General features: G+C 44.9%; 1 protein-coding gene across 2 annotated transcripts in view; it reads left to right on the forward strand.

The window, feature by feature from the left end:
* Positions 1-4,616: 4,616 nt before the first annotated feature.
* The window catches only part of LOC139386957 (kin of IRRE-like protein 1), a 76,690-nt gene continuing 60,075 nt past the window's right edge, over positions 4,617-21,231 (forward strand). For both annotated transcript variants that reach the window (XM_071132867.1, XM_071132868.1), the window contains exon 1: positions 4,617-4,873. In XM_071132867.1, coding sequence (XP_070988968.1) covers positions 4,825-4,873 — 49 coding nt within the window. In that variant the 5' untranslated portion in view covers positions 4,617-4,824. The remainder of the gene's footprint in view (positions 4,874-21,231) is intronic.

A 21,231-nucleotide genomic window follows, 5' to 3' on the forward strand; every position in this document is an offset into this window, starting at 1 on the left:
TACTCATCTCATATGTATATACTGTACTCTATACCATCTACTGCATCTTGCCTATGCCGTTCGGCCATCGCTCATCCATATATTTATATGTACATATTCTTATTCATTCCTTTACACTTGTGTGCATAAGGTAGTTGTTGTAAAATTGTTAGATTACTTGTTAGATATTACTGCATTGTCGGAACTAGAAGCACAAGCATTTCGCTACACTCGCATTAACATCTGCTAACCATGTGTATGTGGCCAACAACATTTGATTTCATTTGATGAATAATGATAACTTGGCTATATACACGGGGTACCAGCACCCAGTCGATGTGCAGGGGTACAAGGCAATTGAGGTAGATATGTACATCTAGGTAGGTATTGCATGAATGGGCCTACTGTACTTACACATGCCAATGTATTGTATGATTTTACCTACTCATGCCAATGTCTTGTATGGATGAGTTTGCCTCCTACTCATTCCAATGTATTGCATGTATAGTCAGTGTATTGCATGTATAGTCAATGTATTGCATGTAGAGTCAGTGTATTGCATGTATAGTCAGTGTATTGCATGTATAGTCAGTGTATTGCATGTAGAGTCAGTGTATTGCATGTATAGTCAGTGTATTGCATGTATAGTCAGTGTATTGCATGTATAGTCAGTGTATTGCATGTATAGTCAGTGTATTGCATGTAGAGTCAGTGTATTGCATGTATAGTCAGTGTATTGCATGTATGTAATGTAGAAAATGAACCAACAGAGGGCAGTATTGTTCGTTAAAGCTCCCACCTAGGGACGCTCATTGGTGCTCACTGAAACCACCTCTATTTCTCTCTGTAGTTCTCTCCTTTTACCCCTCTCTATCTTCCTCTGTCTCTCTCTCCCTCCACCTCTCTCTCCCGCTGTCTCTCTCGCTCCCTTCATATCTATTGCTCCCTCTACATCTTCCTCTGTCTCTCTCTCCCTCCACCTCTATCTCTCCCTCTACCCCTCTCTATCTTCCTCTGTCTCTCTCTCCCTCAGTCTCTCTCTCCCTCCACCTCTATCTCTCCCTCTACCCCTCTCTATCTTCCTCTGTCTCTCTCTCCCTCAGTCTCTCTCTCCCTCCACCTCTCTCTCCCTCTACCCCTCTCTATCTTTCTCTGTCTCTCTCTCCCTCCACCTCTATCTCTCCCTCTACCCCTCTCTATCTTTCTCTGTCTCTCTCTCCCTCAGTCTCTCTCTCCCTCCACCTCTATCTCTCCCTCTACCCCTCTCTATCTTCCTCTGTCTCTCTCTCCCTCAGTCTCTCTCTCCCTCCACCTCTATCTCTCCCTCCAACCCTCTCTATCTTCCTATGTCTCTCTCTCCTTCAGTCTCTCTCTCCCTCCACCTCTATCTCTCCCTCTACCCCTCTCTATCTCTCTCTGTCTTTCTCTCCCTCCGTCGTTGTCTCTCTGTGTCTATCCCTCTTTATCTTCCTCTCTCTCTCCCCCTTCACCTGTCTTTCTGTCTCTACTCCTCTCTATCTTCCTCTATGTCTTCCTCTCTCTCTCCCTTCACCTGTCTTTCTGTCAATTCAATTCAATTCAATTCAAGGGCTTTATTGGCATGGGAAACATGTGTTAACATTGCCAAAGGAAGTGAGGTAGATAATATATAAAGTGAATATATAAAGTGAAATAAACAATCAAAATTAACAGTAAACATTACACATACAGAGGTTTCAAAACAGTAAAGACATTACAAATGTCATATTATATATATATATATACAGTGTTTTAACAATGTGCAAATGGTTAAAGGACACAAGATAAAATAAATAAGCATAAATATGGGTTGTATTTACAATGGTGTTTGTTCTTCACTGGTTGCCCTTTTCTCGTGGCAACAGGTCACAAATCTTGCTGCTGTGATGGCACACTGTGGAATTTCACCCAGTAGATATGGGAGTTTATCGAAATTGGATTTGTTTTCAAATTCTTTGTGGATCTGTGTAATCTGAGGGAAATATGTGTCTCTAATATGGTCATACATTGGGCAGGAGGTTAGGAAGTGCAGCTTCTCTCTCCCTGTCTCTCTCTCTCTCCTTCCATCTCTATCTCTCCCTCTACCCCTCTCTATCTTCCTGTCTTTTTCTCACTCTGTCTCTCTCTCTCCATCCCTCCCTCTGTCTCTCTCTCTTTCCCTCCATCTCTCTCTCCCTCTGTCTCTCTCCCTCCCTCTGTCTTTCTCTCCCTTTGTTTCTCTCCCTCTACCCCCTCTATCTTCCTCTGTTTTTCTCTCCCTTCATCTGTCTCTCTCTCCCTCTGTCTCTTTCTCTCCCTCTACCCCTCTCTATCTTCCTTTATGTCTTCCTCCGTCTCTCTCTCCCTCCATCTCTATCTCAATCTCTCCCTCTCTATCTTCCTTCATCTCTCTCTCTCCCTCCCTTCATCTCTCACCATCTCTCCCTCTGTCTCTCTCTCCCTTTATCTCTCTCTCTCTCCCTTCGTCTGTGTCTCTCTCTCCCTCTGTCTCTTTCTCTCCCGCTACCCCTCTCTATCTTCCTCCGTCTCTCTCTCCCTCCATCTCTAACTCAATCTCTCCCTCTCTATCTTCCTTCATCTCTCTCACACTCCCTTCAACTCTTTCTCTCCCTCCCTTCCTCTCTCTCTATCGCTCCCTCTGTCTCTCTCTCTCTCCCTCTGTCTCTCTCCCTCCCTCTGTCTTTCTCTCCCTTTGTTTCTCTCCCTCTACCCCCTCTATCTTCCTCTGTTTTTCTCTCCCTTCATCTGTCTCTCTCTCCCTCTGTCTCTTTCTCTCCCTCTACCCCTCTCTATCTTCCTTTATGTCTTCCTCCGTCTCTCTCTCCCTCCATCTCTATCTCAATCTCTCCCTCTCTATCTTCCTTCATCTCTCTCTCTCCCTCCCTTCATCTCTCACCATCTCTCCCTCTGTCTCTCTCTCCCTTTATCTCTCTCTCTCTCCCTTTGTCTGTGTCTCTCTCTCCCTCTGTCTCTTTCTCTCCCGCTACCCCTCTCTATCTTCCTCCGTCTCTCTCTCCCTCCATCTCTAACTCAATCTCTCCCTCTCTATCTTCCTTCATCTCTCTCACACTCCCTTCAACTCTTTCTCTCCCTCCCTTCCTCTCTCTCTATCGCTCCCTCTGTCTCTCTCTCTCTCCCTCCATCTCTCTCTCCCTCTGTCTCTCTCTATCCGTCTCTCTCCCTCCCTGTCTTTCTCTGCCTTTGTTTCTCTCCCTCTACCCCCTCTATCTTCCCCTGTCTTTCTCTCCCTTCATCTGTCTCTCTCTCCCTTCACCTCTCTCTCTCCCCCTTTGTCTCTCTCTCTCCCTTTGTCTTTCTCTCTCTCTCCCTTCATCTCTCTCTCTCTCCCTTCATCTCTCTCTCTCTCCCTTTGTCTTTCTCTCTCTCCCTTTGTCTCTATCTTTCCCTCTCTCTCTCTCTCCCTTTGTCTCTCTCTCCCTTTTTCTTTCCCTCTGTCTCTCTGAACTGAACAGGATAATCAAACATGTTCCTGTGACACAACATTTCTGATGAAATGTGGGAGGATTCAGTTCTCAGTATGTGGGAGGTTTCAGCTCTCAGTATGTGGGAGGATTCAGTTCTCAGTATGTGGGAGGATTCAGTTCTCAGTATGTGGGAGGATTCAGTTCTCAGTATGTGGGAGGATTCAGTGCTCAGTATGTGGGAGGATTCAGTTCTCAGTATGTGGGAGGATTCAGCTCTCAGTATGTGGGAGGATTCAGTTCTCAGTATGTGGGAGGATTCACTTCTCAGTATGTGGGAGGATTCACTTCTCAGTATGTGGGAGGATTCAGTTCTCAATATGTGGGAGGATTCAGTTCTCAGTATGTGGGAGGATTCAGCTCTCAGTATGTGGGAGGATTCAGTTCTCAGTATGTGGGAGGATTCACTTCTCAGTATGTGGGAGGATTCATTTCTCAGTATGTGGAGGTCTGGCATTTTTGGAGAAAAAAAAGTTTCTGTGAAAAGCAAAATAAATTAGAACAGATGGAAAAGCTTCCATTGCCACTGAAAGGTGACTTCTTAGTAGTGTGGCTCAGCACAGATATATATATTTTTAAATCTGCCATTTCCATGTGTTTGAGGCAAACACTTGCAACCCACGTCTTGCTATTAGAAGCAGTAATCCAAAATGTAAGCTGTTTTTAAGAATGTAAACTGTACTGATTATAGTTCCTTTTTAGTAATGTTATAACCTCATCCCTGTTAGGTCTACATGTTTATTTTACTACGCAGCACTACATTACACGGTGAAAAGCACATAGGTCTATGAGGCAGGTATCACTGACGGCAAACAGACAATGATTAACTGGTAGAGAGGCACGGCGAAACAAAGGACTTTCATGTAAAAGAATAACTGATGGTGTGCACAAGGGTGCAGTTCCCCATGTCGCCTCCTGCAATCATAGAGCACACTTATCCGTTTGCGGAGTAAAAAGATGTGATTTGGAGAAGCCTAGTCTAGGCTTTGGGTACGTTCTGTGGTGATTCTGTAGAGAGAGGCAGCGAGAAGAAGAGAGAGGAATTCACTCTTTAATGAGTGTACGGCTGTGCACGCAGCCAGAGAAAAGAGACTGAGAACGAAGGGAAGGAAGTCAGAAAAAAGTGGGGATAGATTTGAAGCACAAAACAAGTAAAAGCCAAGGAGGGACACGGACCGGAGACGAAACAAACCGCTGCAATTGACAATCAACCAAAAGATTGCTAATTATTTCCGTTATTGACGCGTAAACTAGGCTATTTCTAGGGGAATTGATGGTGTCTCCACAGAGCAGAAGTCTAACGGACCTTGCCGAGGGGAGGAATTCGAATGCACTCGGCTGAATCATGCTGATGTTGTTGTGGATAATAACTTTGGGTATCAGTTTTAACAAAGGTGAGGAAAAGTGAAACCCGGTGATATGGTCATCTGCGTGGATGTTTATACATTCTGGTTATATCCAGTGGGAGCAAAATAGTAAAAGTTTGTATGTATACCTCACATCAATATCTCATCAGTCTTTCCGTATCCTACCTCTGTCCACTGAATACTACGTGTGTATCACATTCCACGTTTTAGACTGTAGGTTTGAAGTTTTTCACGAGTTTGTGCAGAATGAATACCGGAATAGGATTATTGAGCTGAAGGTTTTGATGGGAACGGAGGCATTATTCGTGGTCTCCCGGAAAACATGTTGACAGAAAATGAGAATTACAATGCAGACCATATAGCCTAGTGACATTTGGTTCATATTTCCACACTTAAAACGATCGTTCGTGCAGCCCCTATCAGGCGCTCAGAGAGAGAAAGAGAACCGAGACAAGACAGCAGCTGCATGTAGGTTATTGGTCTGATATGACCTTTGTATTGCATTAACCGAAATCATTCACACAACTAACGTCTAGTTTATAACACTAGGCTATAGCCCTTTATCACGGGAGAAATATGATAGTCCTACACACATAATATAATTTACTCACTGCGCATGTTGTGCCAGAGAGAGAGAAACATTGATGAGGGAATGGCTGAATGAACAGAACAAGGGAAAACAGGGAAACTCCAGCTCGACTAGAACATAACAGTCACCAACCAGATCAATATCAACAACCAAGACAACTATGCATCTCTCTAGTGCAGAACAGAACATTGGTTATATTTCTTGCCGTTAAAATGAGCAAACAAATGTCCTCTATCCATCGTTTTTGGAATTTTCGATGGCTCTGACTATCTCTTTCATTTCGGTGATTATTAGCGAGCTGGACACAGTCAATAAACTGTGTAAATGTAGGTCCATTATAATTTCTACACATTTTAAAGTAGGTTATATTGAGTTGCATGTAGGTAGTCTCGTGCTGATCGTGTGCTAGTGCGCGTGATTATTTAGCACAGATCTCAGACAGAGAACCGAGGGGAGGTGCACTCGCTTGTCTAAAGAAGGTACGCGGAATGTAGGCAAATAGCCTATTTTACCTTCACATATAAGGTAAACATGTAAAAACTGATAGCTATTATGATTTTACCGCGGCACAGGGATTGATTGATCATCTCTGTCCACTTTGTCCAACACTATTTCGTGTCTAACGAAACGTTATGGCACGCGATAGCTGCGCCAAATAAGGCTTTGATTAATTGTTGTGCGTGAGGATCGGTTCCGTTAGCGGAAGAAAGGGGACCTGTTTGATTATGGACAATTGTTCTCTCGTGCCTGTGCCGTTGGTTTTCACGTGGAGCAGCTACGCGCGCTGCTCATCACCGGTTGCTGAGGAGATCTCACTCCTGTGTGCTGGAGCACACGGCATACCTGGCTCTGCACCTGAGAGTCCTGGCGCCAGTCATGTTCTGTGCTGAGACAACAGCAGTATAATACATCTATTACATCAGCCATTCATACAGCTTCATTCAGTTATGACGCCATTACCAATAGCCATACCCATCACATACACTGTTGACAAACCTCCTTATAAGACAGAGTAGGCTTCTTTTTTTTTACCGTTTTACAGCTCTGCTACCATAAGAGGAAGGGAACATAGGCTTGACAGAGAAAGAGAGAGGAAGAACTAGACACAGAAAAGAGGCAGATTCTTGACAGAGAAAGAGAGAGGAAGAACTAGACACAGAAAAGAGGCTAATTCTTGACAGAGAAAGAGAGAGGAAGAACTAGACACAGAAAAGAGGCCGATTCTTGACAGAGAAAGAGAGAGGAAGAACTAGACACAGAAAAGAGGCCGATTCTTGACAGAGAAAGAGAGAGGAAGAACTAGACACAGAAAAGAGGCCGATTCTTGACAGAGAAAGAGAGAGGAAGAACTAGACACAGAAAAGAGGCCGATTCTTGACAGAGAAAGAGAGAGGAAGAACTAGACACAGAAAAGAGGCCGATTCTTGACAGAGAAAGAGAGAGGAAGAACTAGACACAGAAAAGAGTCCGATTCTTGACAGAGAAAGAGAGAGGAAGAACTAGACACAGAAAAGAGGCCGATTCTTGACAGAGAAAGAGAGAGGAAGAACTAGACACAGAAAAGAGGCCGATTCTTGACAGAGAAAGAGAGAGGAAGAACTAGACACAGAAAATAGGCAGATTCTTGACAGAGAAAGAGAGAGGAAGAACTAGACACAGAAAAGAGGTAGATTCTTGACAGAGAAAGAGAGAGGAAGAACTAGACATGTCCTGCAGCTTTGGTCACTGCCCTGTTTGCTTCTATCTCATATTGAAGTAATTCATGATCACCAGAAGTAGTATGGTGAATTCAATCCCTAATGTCAAATGGCCACTGTCGCATGCCAAATGGCACCCTATTCCCTAACATAATGCACTACATTTGACCAGAGCCCTATAGTTCTTCTGTGCACCTGCATAACTATTATCTTCGTGACAGGAAGCAGTCGTTAGTAAAGCACTCCATTAAGAACAATTCAATTTATGAAAACCCTTGATATGATACACAATGTTTTTCAGAACAACAGTCTAGAAATGTCCACTGGCCACGTTCCAAACGGGACTCCCGAGTGGCGCAGCGGTCTAAGGTACTGCATCTCAGTGCTAGAGGCGTCACTACAGACACTCTGGATCGATTCCAGGCTGTTTCACAACCGGCCTTGATTGTGAGTCCCATAGGGTGGCGTACAATTGGCCCAGCGTCGTCCGGGTTTGGCCGGGGTAGGCTGTCATTGTCAAATAAGAATTTGTTCTTAACTGACTTTCGGGGCGGCAGGTAGCCTAGTGGTTAGAGCGTTGGGCCAATAACCGTAAGGTTACTAGTTTGAATCCCCGAGGTGACAAGGTAAAAATCTGTTGTTCTGCTCCCCAAAAAGGCAATTAACTAAGGCAAGTAAATAAGAATTTGCTCTTAACTGACTTGCCTAGTTGAATAAAGGTTAAAAAATATATATTTGGGGATATGTTGTTGAGAGCCAATGTGGGAGTGAAAAGTGAGGATGTTTGCGTATTTGACGGTGCCTGTTGGGGAATTACGAGTGACACACATCAATCTCCCCCATTCTGCCATGCTGAATTAGAGATACTTTGAGAGGGAAAGGGGGCAGAGAGACATGGCCCTGACATGGAGAGAGGTTTGAAGCTGAAGAGAGGGAGATAATAATTAAAAATGGCATTGGGAACCCACTATTATAGATTGACTAGTAATTTAGGTGACTAGAGAACGACATAAGCTTCAGGGCAGGTGGGTGTCCAAATCCAGACAGAGCATGTGATGGCTTAAAAAAAAATGTCTAGCCATTCAAATAAGTCATCTTATATAATCTAATCAAATCTAATACTACACCTCTTGATATGGATGACATGGATGCATGAATGAGTATTAGACCCAGACCCTACCCTTAAAGTGGCTTTGGTTTTGTCCCCAAATTACACTCTTTTGACACCCCTGTTGGCCCTGGTGAAAAGTGTGCACTAGATAGGGAATAGGGTGCCATTTGGGATGCATACTTTCTTTTGTGGTGTGTGTTTGATAGAGGTTGGAGAGATCAGCCACTTCTTTGTAGGAGAGAGAGAGGGAGAATCAAGTTACCCAGTCTCTTCTCTCCTGTTGAGGGAATTCTTTCAAAGAGATTCAGACATCAAAACCAATCAGCATTGGAGGGTATATGTCAACAAAAAGGACTAAAGAGCAAGTATGACACGTGATGAGAAGGATGTTGAGGTAGTTTCTAAATCTCTCTATCTTCCCTTCGCTCTGTCTCTCTCCCCCCTCTATCTCTTTGTTGTCTGTGAGAAAAACTATTCAATGACGCTCACCTGGCGTTTTTTGACACTTGAAATCCATTCAAAGATTCCTCTAAAAGTAGCTTCACTAATGTATGACTCCATATTGATAAATGACAACATAAAATATAAATTATGTGTTTACATCTACAATTCCAGCCTATGCATATTTGTCTATGGTGGTGTTTGTCTGTTCAGGGCAGGCTTTGTGATAGGTCTTTCATGGCACGTCGACAGTCCACCAATTACACCGGCCACCAAATGGCACCTTTTCCCTTTATAAGGCACTACTTTTGAACAGAGCACTATGAGCCCAGTGCACCATATTAGGGAATAGAGTGCCATTTGAGCCACTTATTTCCATCACACAAAAGAACCAGTCCAGATTGAGGCAATTGTGATATATTATGACATATGATATGATATGATATATTATGATATATATGATATGATATGATATATTATGATATATATGATATGATATGATATATTATGATATATATGATATGATATGATATATTATGATATATATGATATGATATGATATATTATGATATATATGATATGATATGATATATTATGATATATATGATATGATATGATATATTATGATATATATGATATGATATGATATATTATGATATATATGATATGATATGATATATTATGATATATATGATATGATATATTATGATATATATGATATGATATGATATATTATGATATATATGATATGATATGATATATTATGATATATATGATATGATATGATATGATATATTATGGTGTTCTCCAGTTTTTTTGGTGGGGCTGTTCGTACAATTCGTAGTTCATCGGTGATTGATCAACAGTATTGTTCTTAGTAGGAGTGGTAACAAAGGACGGGATTCTTCAATTAAGTGATTGTTGTCATTCAATGACATTAGTTACAGTTACACATATCTCTGATTTATCTTAGATTGATTTTGACTTTTTTATGGAAGTAAACTCAGCAAAAAAAGAAACGTCCCTTTTTCAGGACCCTGTCTTTCGAAGATAATTTGTAAAAATCTTAATAACTTCACAGATCTTCAATGTAAAGGGTTCAAACACTATTTCCCATGCTTGTTCAATGAACCATAAACAATTAATGAACATTGTTCGTACTGTGAGACGCCTAAGACAGAGCTACAGGGAGACATGGCGGACAGCTGATTGTCCTCGCAGTGGCAGACCATGTGTAACAACACATACACAGGATCGGTACATCCGAACATCACACCTGCTGGACAGGTACAGGATGGCAACAACAACTGCCCGAGTTACACCAGGAACGCACAATCCCTCCATCAGTGCTCATGTAACCGTTCAGCTTCTGTCCCTCTCCTAACCCCTAACTGGGCTCAAACCATGGGCCCTCTGCACACATTTACAACAGCCACCCTCGAAGCATTGTTACCCATCGCTCCACAAAAACCGTGGCCCTTGCAGAGCAAGGGGAACAACTACTTCAAGGTCTCAGAGCGAGTGACGTCACCAATTGAAATGCTATTAGCGTGCAGCCCGCTAACTAGCTAGCCATTCCACATCGGTTACACTCACCCCCCTTTTGACCTCCTCCTTTTCCGCAGCAAACAGTGATTCGGGTCACAGCAACCAATGTAACAGTTTAGCTTCCGTCGCCCTACCTGGGCTCGAACCAGGGACCCCTCTGCACACATCAACAACTGCCTCCCACGAAGCATCGTTACCCGTCGCTCCTAAAAAGCCGCGGCCCTTGCAGAGCAAAAGGAACAACTATTTCAAGGTCTCAGAGCGAGTGATGTCACCGATTAAAGCTCAATCTGACTTAATACTTAATTCAGCAGGTGGCCACACCAGATACTGACTGTTACTTTTGATTTTGACCCCCCCTTTGTTCAGAGACACATTATTCCATTTCTGTTTGTCACATGTCTGTGGAACTTGTTCAGTTTATGTCTCAGTTGTTAAATCTTGTTATGTTCATACAAATATTTACACATGTTAAGTTTGTTGAAAATATACGCAGTTGACAGTGAGAGGACGTTTCTTTTTTGCTGAGTTTATATGCTGGCTATGTTGTTACCAAGAGGGAAAACAGTCATATTGACCCTTTTCTTTTTTTTCAAGCAAATGTCTTTTAAGGGAGTATGTGAGCCACAGACATTTGCTTGAGCTAGCCAAGTTCTGCTAGGAGCAAACAGAACCTAGTATGTGGGCACCTTTACAAACATTCATGCATACATTTGAAGTATGGGAGATCCCGGTAATCAGGGTAGCGGAGTGGGGTAGAGGAGTAAGGTAGTGGAGTGGGGTAGAGGAGTGGGGTAGCAGAGTAGTGGAGTAGCGGAATAGGGTAGAGGAGTGGGGTAGCGGAGTAGCGGAATAGGGTAGAGGAGTGGGGTAGCGGAGTAGCGGAATAGGGTAGAGGAGTGGGGTAGCGGAGTAGCGGAATAGGGTAGAGGAGTGGGGTAGCGGAGTAGCGGAATAGGGTAGAGGAGTGGGGTAGCGGAGTAGCGGAATAGGGTAGAGGAGTGGGGTAGCGGAGTAGCGGAATAGGGTAGAGGAGTGGGGTAGCGGAGTAGCGGAATAGGGTAGAGGAGTGGGGTAGCGGAGTAGCGGAATAGGGTAGAGGAGTGGGGTAGCGGAGTAGCGGAATAGGGTAGAGGAGTGGGGTAGCGGAGTAGCGGAATAGGGTAGAGGAGTGGGGTAGCGGAGTAGCGGAATAGGGTAGAGGAGTGGGGTAGCGGTCTAGCGGAGAGGGTGGTAGCATCATCAACATCCTTCTCTTGGCGTGCGTCCCCTATATAGTTCCCATGGGACGCAGCCTTAGTAAATGAAGTTGTGATTTGGGTGATTTGGGTGATGATGTCCCTGTAGGAGATTTGGGTGTCATTGTTCTGGTGGAGGGGATTAGGGTGGCTTTACACCTCAGGCAGTGTGTGTGTGTGTGTGTGTATGTGTGTGTGTGTGTGTGTGTGTGTGTGTGTGTGTGTGTGTGTGTGTGTGTGTGTGTGTGTGTGTGTGTGTGTGTGTGTATGTGTGTGTGTGTGTGTGTGTGTGTGTGTGTGTGTGTCTATGTGTGCGTGTGTGTGGGTGTGTGAATGTTCTACATAATATGAGTAATTGTGTTTTCTAACAAGGCAGGGGTGAGAGCCAAATAAAACAAGGTAACGATAAACCTGTCGTCCCCCACGAATCATGCAGCCCCCCGATAGTGCCGATTTAAATATCGCGTGTGACTAACAACATTCAGTTAATTACTGTAGGCTACCGCCATGGGCCAATCCGTGTAATTTTGTAAATGTTTTCTATGGCAAGACGCGTTATTCACCCAAGTTTCATCAAAATCGGGGCCAGTGCTGTTTGAGATATTGTGTGTGACAAACATATAAACGTACGGACAGAGGAGATCCACAGTCACCTCTCCGATTTCATTGTTGGGGACAATACAATGTACAACAATGGAGCTATATGCAGGGAGTACCAGTACGGGATCAATGTGCAGGGGTAGGAAGTATTTGAAGTAGCTGTGTACATGAAGGCAGGGTAACGTGGTATCAGGATAGACGACAATAAGAGTAAACATGTAGTCTTCCCTTGGGGTAATCAGTGTCATTTTTTATTTTCTGGATCTCTATGGCAAGACACATCATTCACCCAAGGTTCATCAAAATCGGACCAGTGGTGTCATATCCCTGAGCATGTGTGCCAAATGACAGCACTCTGAGTAAAACAGATCAAGAAATATAAACGTGTGCCTGTTATAGCGCCACCGTGTGGTCGATATGAATGTTATTGCATATGTTGAGTCTTGACAGTGTTTGCAACTTGTGTACCACATTTTGTTACAATACAAATATCCTTGACTGATTTATATGCATTTATGTGCCAGACCACGCCCACATAAATGTTTATTGGTCAATAGTAGCCAGGTTGTTTCAGGTACTAGTCTGGAAAATATTACATTGAGAAAGCTTTGTCCATAGACGCCACATAGCAAGTTTCGTGCAGGTCGGTCATTCGGTGCCAGAGGAGTCGTGTTTTAAGTGTGTTTCACAAAATTCAAAATAGCGGAGAATCCATCATGGTGGACCTTATGGGTCCCTGAGGCAAATTTGTTCCTTGTGTGGAAAGGGACCTATGTACCGAAGGTCATGACTTTAGGTCAAACGGGGTGAGGGGCGTGACCTTTTAAAGTTAGCATTTTCAATTTTGTTATAGCGCCACCATCTGGCCAATCAGTGTAATTGTGTAAATGCCAGATCTCTATGGCAAGAAATATAATTCACCCAAGTTTCATCAAAATTGAGCCAATGCTGTTTTGAGATATTGCATGTGACTGACGTAGGAATGAATGTACGAACAAACGCACAGACAGACGGGGTGAACAATAAAAAGAGCATGTATACTGATGATAGAGGCAGAGATGTGGGGTGGAAAGAAAGAAAGAAAGAAAGAGAAAGAAAGAGGGAGGGAGGGAGGGAGGGAGGGAGGGAGGGAGGGAGGGAGTGGAGGGAGGGAGGGAGGGAGGGAGGGAGGGAGGGAGGGAGGGAGGGAGTGGAGGGAGGGAGGGAGGGAGGGAGGGAGGGAGGGAGGGAGGGAGGGAGGGAGGGAGGGAGGGAGTGGAGGGAGGGAGGGAGGGAGGGAGGGAGGGAGTGGAGGGAGGGAGGGAGGGAGGGAGGGAGGGAGTGAGGGAGGGAGGGAGGGAGGGAGGGAGTGGAGGGAGGGAGGGAGGGAGGGAGGGAGGGAGGGAGGGAGGGAGGGAGGGAGGGAGGGAGGGAGTGAGGGAGGGAGGGAGGGAGGGAGGGAGTGGAGGGAGGGAGGGAGGGAGGGAGGGAGGGAGGGAGGGAGGGAGGGAGGGAGGGAGGGAGGGAGGGAGGGAGGGAGGGAGGGAGGGAGGGAGGGAGGGAGGGAGGGAGGGAGGGAGGGAGGGAGGGAGGGAGGGAGGGAGGGAGGGAGGGAGGGAGGGAAAGATAATATTATTGTGCTCTTTTTTAAATAAAATAAGAATGTTTCTATAGCAACCATCTAACCAGAGGCTGAAGAGAAAGGGGGGTGGGGGGGGGGGGTGGGGTGCAGCGGTGGAGAGACTGTTTCCATAGCAACACACAAAGAGAGGGAGAAAAGGACTTATGGAAACTTAGACGAAAAAAAAACTGTATATACGCAACATAGTCTAGTGTTGGTGTTGGAGATAGATAGAGGAGGGGAGGTGGAGAGAGGAAACAGGAGTGTATGTGTGTATGTGTATAGTACAGGGGTCTCCAACCTTTTCTAGCATGAGAGCTACTTTTAAAGAGCTTTTTTTTTATATAGCTTTCAAATAGGCACATTCTACCCTACACCTCCTCCCCAGGTCCGTGGTGTACAAGATATACACCTGGTAATAAAACTAATGTTAATAAACAGTATTTGCCATAAAATAAAAATATATATTTTGTATTTTCCTGAATTCTGTTTTCTCTATTTTATTTTTCATGGTTTTGTTTTCTTTCTCTCCGTTTTTTTTACTGTCAGTATTACAATTATTCATAGAGAAACAGCGAAAAAGGATGTTCAGAGTCCATGTCAGTGCTTTTAAGGTCTGGAGAAAGACATACTTAGATTTTTGAGTGTATTTCCCCCTTAATTGCAAGTGAGGAATGTGTTGCTCGAGTTTCTGCTGTTAGGCCTATGGCAGCAGAACATGTAATGGCAGAGTTTGCAAAACATTGGCCACCCAATTGAAACAAATATTTATGATATACTGTAGTTCTGTCAGGTAAGCCTACTTTGCAGTGTACATTTAATTGAGAAGGTTTTTGGGGACGCCGGTTATCATTAGCATCGCTAACTGGCTACATACACACTGATAGACAAACGCGTGAACCAAACAGACAGACGGGGGCAATATTGCTGGAAATTAATTGGCAGGTGTTGTGTTACGTTTGGCTTTTTAAGCCAACAGTGGCTAACCAGGGGCGGGATAATGTCGATGTGACCTTTTGATTGGATAGTAGCCCCGGGAGCTTTATGTTTCTGACAGTTTGCAATGGAACACATAAAAAAGACATGTACTTTCAGAATTGATTGGCGAGCTACTCTCCTGTTGGAGGCCACTGGTGCAGTGTCTATAGTACAGGGCCAAGGAGAAACGGACGGATGGAGGAATGAAAATACATTAATGAAATGGATTATGATGCACTGCATATGGTAGAGGAGAAGAGGCTGAAGTCTGGTAGACCAGAGGTGACCCCATCACTGAGGAGGGAGAGAGAGAGTTAGGGGGGAGATAGAGAGAGGGAAAGAGAGAGGAAGAGAGAGAGGGGAGAGAGGAAGAAGAGGGAGAGGAAGAGAGAAGGAGAGAGGACAGAAATAGAGAGCGGGAGAGAGAGAGGAAGGAGAGAGAGAGAGTTAGGGGGGAGATAGAGAGAGGAGAAGAGAGAGGAAGAGAGAGAGGATGGAGAGAGAGGAAGAGAGAGAGGAAGAGTGAGGAAGAGAGAGAGGAAGGAGAGAGAGAATTGATAGAGGGCTTAGAGTTCATAGAATTCCATCGACGAATGTCACGGTCTGTCTCCCCAAGTCGCAATGGTACTGAAGACCTGTGTCTCAAATGGCACTCTATTCCCTATATAGTGCACTACGTTTAACCAGAGCCCTAGGCCACCCTGGTCAAAAGTAGTGCACTATATAAGGAATAGGGTGCCATTTGGGACGCTGACGGTGTGTCTCCCCAAGTCACAATCAATCTATAGGCCTTCATTAGGTATCATAGGAAGGACATTTACTATATGTTCAATTACCATGGGTTACTAAAGATATAACATACTGTTCAACATATAGGACACATTAGTGTCCTGTGTACTGGTACATCAAGCTGCCTCACACTGCAGAAACAGGAGATAGGCTTCTGTCCTACTGGTCAAATCAAATAAAACATGTGTTTGTCACATGTGTGGTAGACCTTACAGTGAAATGCTTACTTACAAGTCCTTAACCAACAATGCAGTTTTAAGAAAATACACACAAAAAAGTAAGAGATAAGAATAACAAATAATTAAAGAGCAGCAGTAAATACAAATAGAGGGGCGAAATACAAGGGGTACCGGTACAGAGTCAATGTGGAGACTATATACAGGGGGTACCGGTACAGAGTCAATGTTCAGGCTATATACAGGAGGTACCGGTACAGAGTCAATGTGGAGACTATATACAAGGGGTACCAGTACAGAGTCAATGTGGAGGCTATATACAGGGGGTACCGGTACAGAGTCAATGTGGAGGCTATATACAAGGGGTAACGGTACAGAGTCATTGTGGAGGCTATATACAGGGGGTAACGGTACAGAGTCAATGTGGAGGCTATATACAGGGGTACCGGTACAGAGTCAATGTGGAGACTATATACAGGGGAACCGGTACAGAGTCAATGTGGAGGCTATATACAGGGGGTACCGGTACAGAGTCAATGTGGAGACTATATACAGGTGGTACCGGTACAGAGTCAATGTGGAGGCTATATACACGGGGTACCAGTACAGAGTCAATGTGGAGGCTATATACAGGGGGTACTGGTACAGAGTCAATGTGGAGGCTATATACAGGGGGAACCGGTACAGAGTCAATGTGGAGGCTATATACAGGGTATTACGGTACAGAGTCAATGTGGAGTCTATATACAGGGGGTACTGGTACAGAGTCAATGTGGAGACTATATACAGGGGGTACCGGTACAGAGTCAATTTGGAGGCTATATACATATGGTACTGGTACAGAGTCAATGTGGAGGCTATATACAGGGGGTACCGGTACAGAGTCAATGTGGAGGCTATATACAGGGGGTACCGGTACAGAGTCAATGTGGAGGCTATATACAGGGGTACCAGTACAGAGTCAATTCGGAGGCTATATACAGGGGGTACTGGTACAGAGTCAATGTGGAGGCTATATACAGGGGAACCAGTACAGAGTCAATTCGGAGGCTATATACAGGGGGTACCGGTACAGAGTCAATGTGGAGGCTATATACAGGGGGTACTGGTACAGAGTCAATGTGGAGGCTATATACAGGGGAACCGGTACAGAGTCAATGTGGAGGCTATATACAGGGAGTACTGGTACAGAGTCAATGTGGAGACTATATACAGGGGGTACTGGTACAGAGTCAATTCGGAGGCTATATACAGGGGGTACCGGTACAGAGTCAATGTGGAGGCTATATACAGGGGGTACTGGTACAGAGTCAATGTGGAGGCTATATACAGGGAGTACTGGTACAGAGTCAATGTGGAGACTATATACAGGGGGTACTGGTACAGAGTCAATGTGGAGACTATATACAGGGGGTACTGGTACAGAGTCAATGTGGAGACTATATACAGGGGGTACTGGTACAGAGTCAATTCGGAGGCTATATACAGGGGGTACTGGTACAGAGTCAATTCGGAGGCTATATACAGGGGGTACCGGTACAGAGTCAATGTGGAGGCTATTCATACATACATACATACATACTTACATACATACATACATACATACATACATGCATACATACATACACACACATACAGTACATTTGGAAAGTATTCAGACCCGATTTGAACTTTTTTGCTCTAGTATTTTTTATATAGGGACATAAAACAAAAACTGAGGTGGAACAAGTTTCAACTGATGGGCTAAGCCCCCTTTTTGCCCCCTCATGGATCCGGGACTGCAAGCAGAGCTGTTTTATCGAGACACAAATATCCTGCTTTTTCATTTGGTGCGTAGGCTCAAATACAGACTTGGCTTGGCTACATTGTAACTGCAAAGTGGCCATGATGCACTTGCGTATAGGGCTCAGCCAGGACTGTTACTTTTGTGACTAAACAAAAATATTTTATCATTGTGACTTAACCAATTGACGTTGGGAAAATATATGGTAGAAATGCAGAAAGGTGTTCAATGTTAACAGCTTGGGGAGGAACATTATTTCACAGATTTAATCATGTAATATTAGGCCTACTGATTATTTCTCTCTATCTACTTACGAGCTACTCATTGACAGCCCGCGAGCAACCGGACATGCAGCTAAGGGCACCTTTTGGTAGGCTGATGGAAGGCTACTCAGTCACAGTCTCTGCTACAGCTCTACAGTAAAGCCTAATCAGACATACCTGTGCTCATGATTGTTACGGGCAAAGTGAAATGATACAATGAATTTGCTCGAGGTGCACGCAGCTCAAATGATATGTAACAACACTACTACAACAACACTATCGACCAACCAAAGATAGAAATGTAACAACAGCACAACAAAATAGATAAGCAAATTCATTTTGCAGGGGCCTTCTCATGTTAAACACCAATGGTGCAACTAGTTCTTTATAACTGAACCAAAACAGTGGCGTGAGGGACTGAACCAAAACAGTGGAATGAGGGACTGAACCAAAACAGTGGCATGAGGGACTGAACCAAAACAGTGGCAAGAGGGACTGAACCAAAACAGTGGCATGAGGGAATGAACCAAAACAGTGGAATGAGGCACTGAACCAAAACAGTGGCGTGAGGGACTGAACCAAAACAGTGGAATGAGGCACTGAACCAAAACAGTGGAATGAGGGACTGAACCAAAACAGTGGAATGAGGCACTGAACCAAAACAGTGGAATGAGGGACTGAACCAAAACAGTGGAATGAGGGACTGAACCAAAACAGTGGAATGAGGCACTGAACCAAAACAGTGGAATGAGGGACTGAACCAAAACAGTGGCACGAGGCACTGAACCAAAACAGTGGAATGAGGGACTGAACCAAAACAGTGGCATGAGGGACTGAACCAAAACAGTGGCATGAGGGACTGAACCAAAACAGTGGAATGAGGGACTGAACCAAAACAGTGGAATGAGGGACTGAACCAAAACAGTGGCACGAGGCACTGAACCAAAACAGTGGAATGAGGGACTGAACCAAAACAGTGGCATGAGGGACTGAACCAAAACAGTGGCATGAGGGACTGAACCAAAACAGTGGCATGAGGGACTGAACCAAAACAGTGGAATGAGGGACTGAACCAAAACAGTGACATGAGGGACTGAACCAAAACAGTGGAATGAGGGACTGAACCAAAACAGTGGCAAGAGGGACTGAACCAAAACAGTGGAATGAGGGACTGAACCAACACAGTGGCATGAGGGACTGAACCAAAACAGTGGCAAGAGGGACTGAACCAAAACAGTGGCATGAGGGACTGAACCAAAACAGTGGAATGAGGGACTGAACCAAAACAGTGGCATGAGGGACTGAACCAAAACAGTGGAATGAGGGACTGAACCAAAACAGTGGAATGAGGGACTGAACCAAAACAGTGGCAAGAGGGACTGAACCAAAACAGTGGCATGAGGGACTGAACCAAAACAGTGGCATGAGGGACTGAACCAAAACAGTGACATGAGGGACTGAACCAAAACAGTGGAATGAGGGACTGAACCAAAACAGTGACATGAGGGACTGAACCAAAACAGTGGAATGAGGGACTGAACCAAAACAGTGGCAAGAGGGACTGAACCAAAACAGTGGAATGAGGGTCTGAACCAAAACAGTGGCATGAGGGACTGAACCAAAACAGTGGCATGAGGGACTGAACCAAAACAGTGGCATGAGGGACTGAACCAAAACAGTGGCATGAGGGACTGAACCAAAACAGTGGCATGAGGGACTGAACCAAAACAGTGGCATGAGGGACTGAACCAAAACAGTGGCATGAGGGACTGAGCCAAAACAGTGGCATGAGGGACTGAACCAAAACAGTGGCATGAGGGACTGAACTAAAACAGTGGCATGAGGGACTGAACCAAAACAGTGGCATGAGGGACTGAACCAAAACAGTGGCATGAGGGACTGAACCAAAACAGTGGCATGAGGGACTGAACTAAAACAGTGGCATGAGGGACTCGTCCAAAACAGTGGCATGAGGGACTGAACCAAAACAGTGGAATGAGGGACTGAACCAAAACAGTGGCATGAGGGACTGAACCATAACAGTGGCATGAGGGACGGAACCAAAAGAGTGGCATGAGGGACTGAATCAAAACAGTGGCATGAGGGACTGAACCAAAACAGTGTCATGAGGGACTGATCCAAAACAGTGGCATGAGGGACTGAACCAAAACAGTGGAATGAGGGACTGAACCAAAACAGTGGAATGAGGGACTGAACCAGAACAGTGGAATGAGGGACTGAACCAAAACAGTGGCATGAGGGACTGAACCAAAACAGTGGCATGAGGGACTGAACCAAAACAGTGTCATGAGGGACTGATCCAAAACAGTGGCATGAGGGACTGAACCAAAACAGTGGAATGAGGGACTGAACCAAAACAGTGGCATGAGGGACTGAACCAAAACAGTGGCATGAGGGACTGAACCAAAACAGTGGCATGAGGGACTGAACCAAAACAGTGGAATGAGGGACTGAACCAAAACAGTGGAATGAGGGACTGAACCAAAACAGTGGCATGAGGGACTGAACCAAAACAGTGGAATGAGGGACTGAACCAAAACAGTGGAATGAGGGACTGAACCAAAACAGTGGCAAGAGGGACTGAACCAAAACAGTGGCATGAGGGACTGAACCAAAACAGTGGCATGAGGGACTGAACCAAAACAGTGACATGAGGGACTGAACCAAAACAGTGGAATGAGGGACTGAACCAAAACAGTGACATGAGGGACTGAACCAAAACAGTGGAATGAGGGACTGAACCAAAACAGTGGCAAGAGGGACTGAACCAAAACAGTGGAATGAGGGTCTGAACCAAAACAGTGGCATGAGGGACTGAACCAAAACAGTGGCATGAGGGACTGAACCAAAACAGTGGCATGAGGGACTGAACCAAAACAGTGGCATGAGGGACTGAACCAAAACAGTGGCATGAGGGACTGAACCAAAACAGTGGCATGAGGGACTGAACCAAAACAGTGGCATGAGGGACTGAGCCAAAACAGTGGCATGAGGGACTGAACCAAAACAGTGGCATGAGGGACTGAACTAAAACAGTGGCATGAGGGACTGAACCAAAACAGTGGCATGAGGGACTGAACCAAAACAGTGGCATGAGGGACTGAACCAAAACAGTGGAATGAGGGACTGAACTAAAACAGTGGCATGAGGGACTCGTCCAAAACAGTGGCATGAGGGACTGAACCAAAACAGTGGAATGAGGGACTGAACCAAAACAGTGGCATGAGGGACTGAACCATAACAGTGGCATGAGGGACGGAACCAAAAGAGTGGCATGAGGGACTGAATCAAAACAGTGGCATGAGGGACTGAACCAAAACAGTGTCATGAGGGACTGATCCAAAACAGTGGCATGAGGGACTGAACCAAAACAGTGGAATGAGGGACTGAACCAAAACAGTGGAATGAGGGACTGAACCAGAACAGTGGAATGAGGGACTGAACCAAAACAGTGGCATGAGGGACTGAACCAAAACAGTGGCATGAGGGACTGAACCAAAACAGTGTCATGAGGGACTGATCCAAAACAGTGGCATGAGGGACTGAACCAA

The sequence above is a fragment of the Oncorhynchus clarkii genome, chromosome 28 (genome assembly GCF_045791955.1).
Source record: "Oncorhynchus clarkii lewisi isolate Uvic-CL-2024 chromosome 28, UVic_Ocla_1.0, whole genome shotgun sequence".
Classification (NCBI taxonomy): domain Eukaryota; kingdom Metazoa; phylum Chordata; class Actinopteri; order Salmoniformes; family Salmonidae; genus Oncorhynchus; species Oncorhynchus clarkii.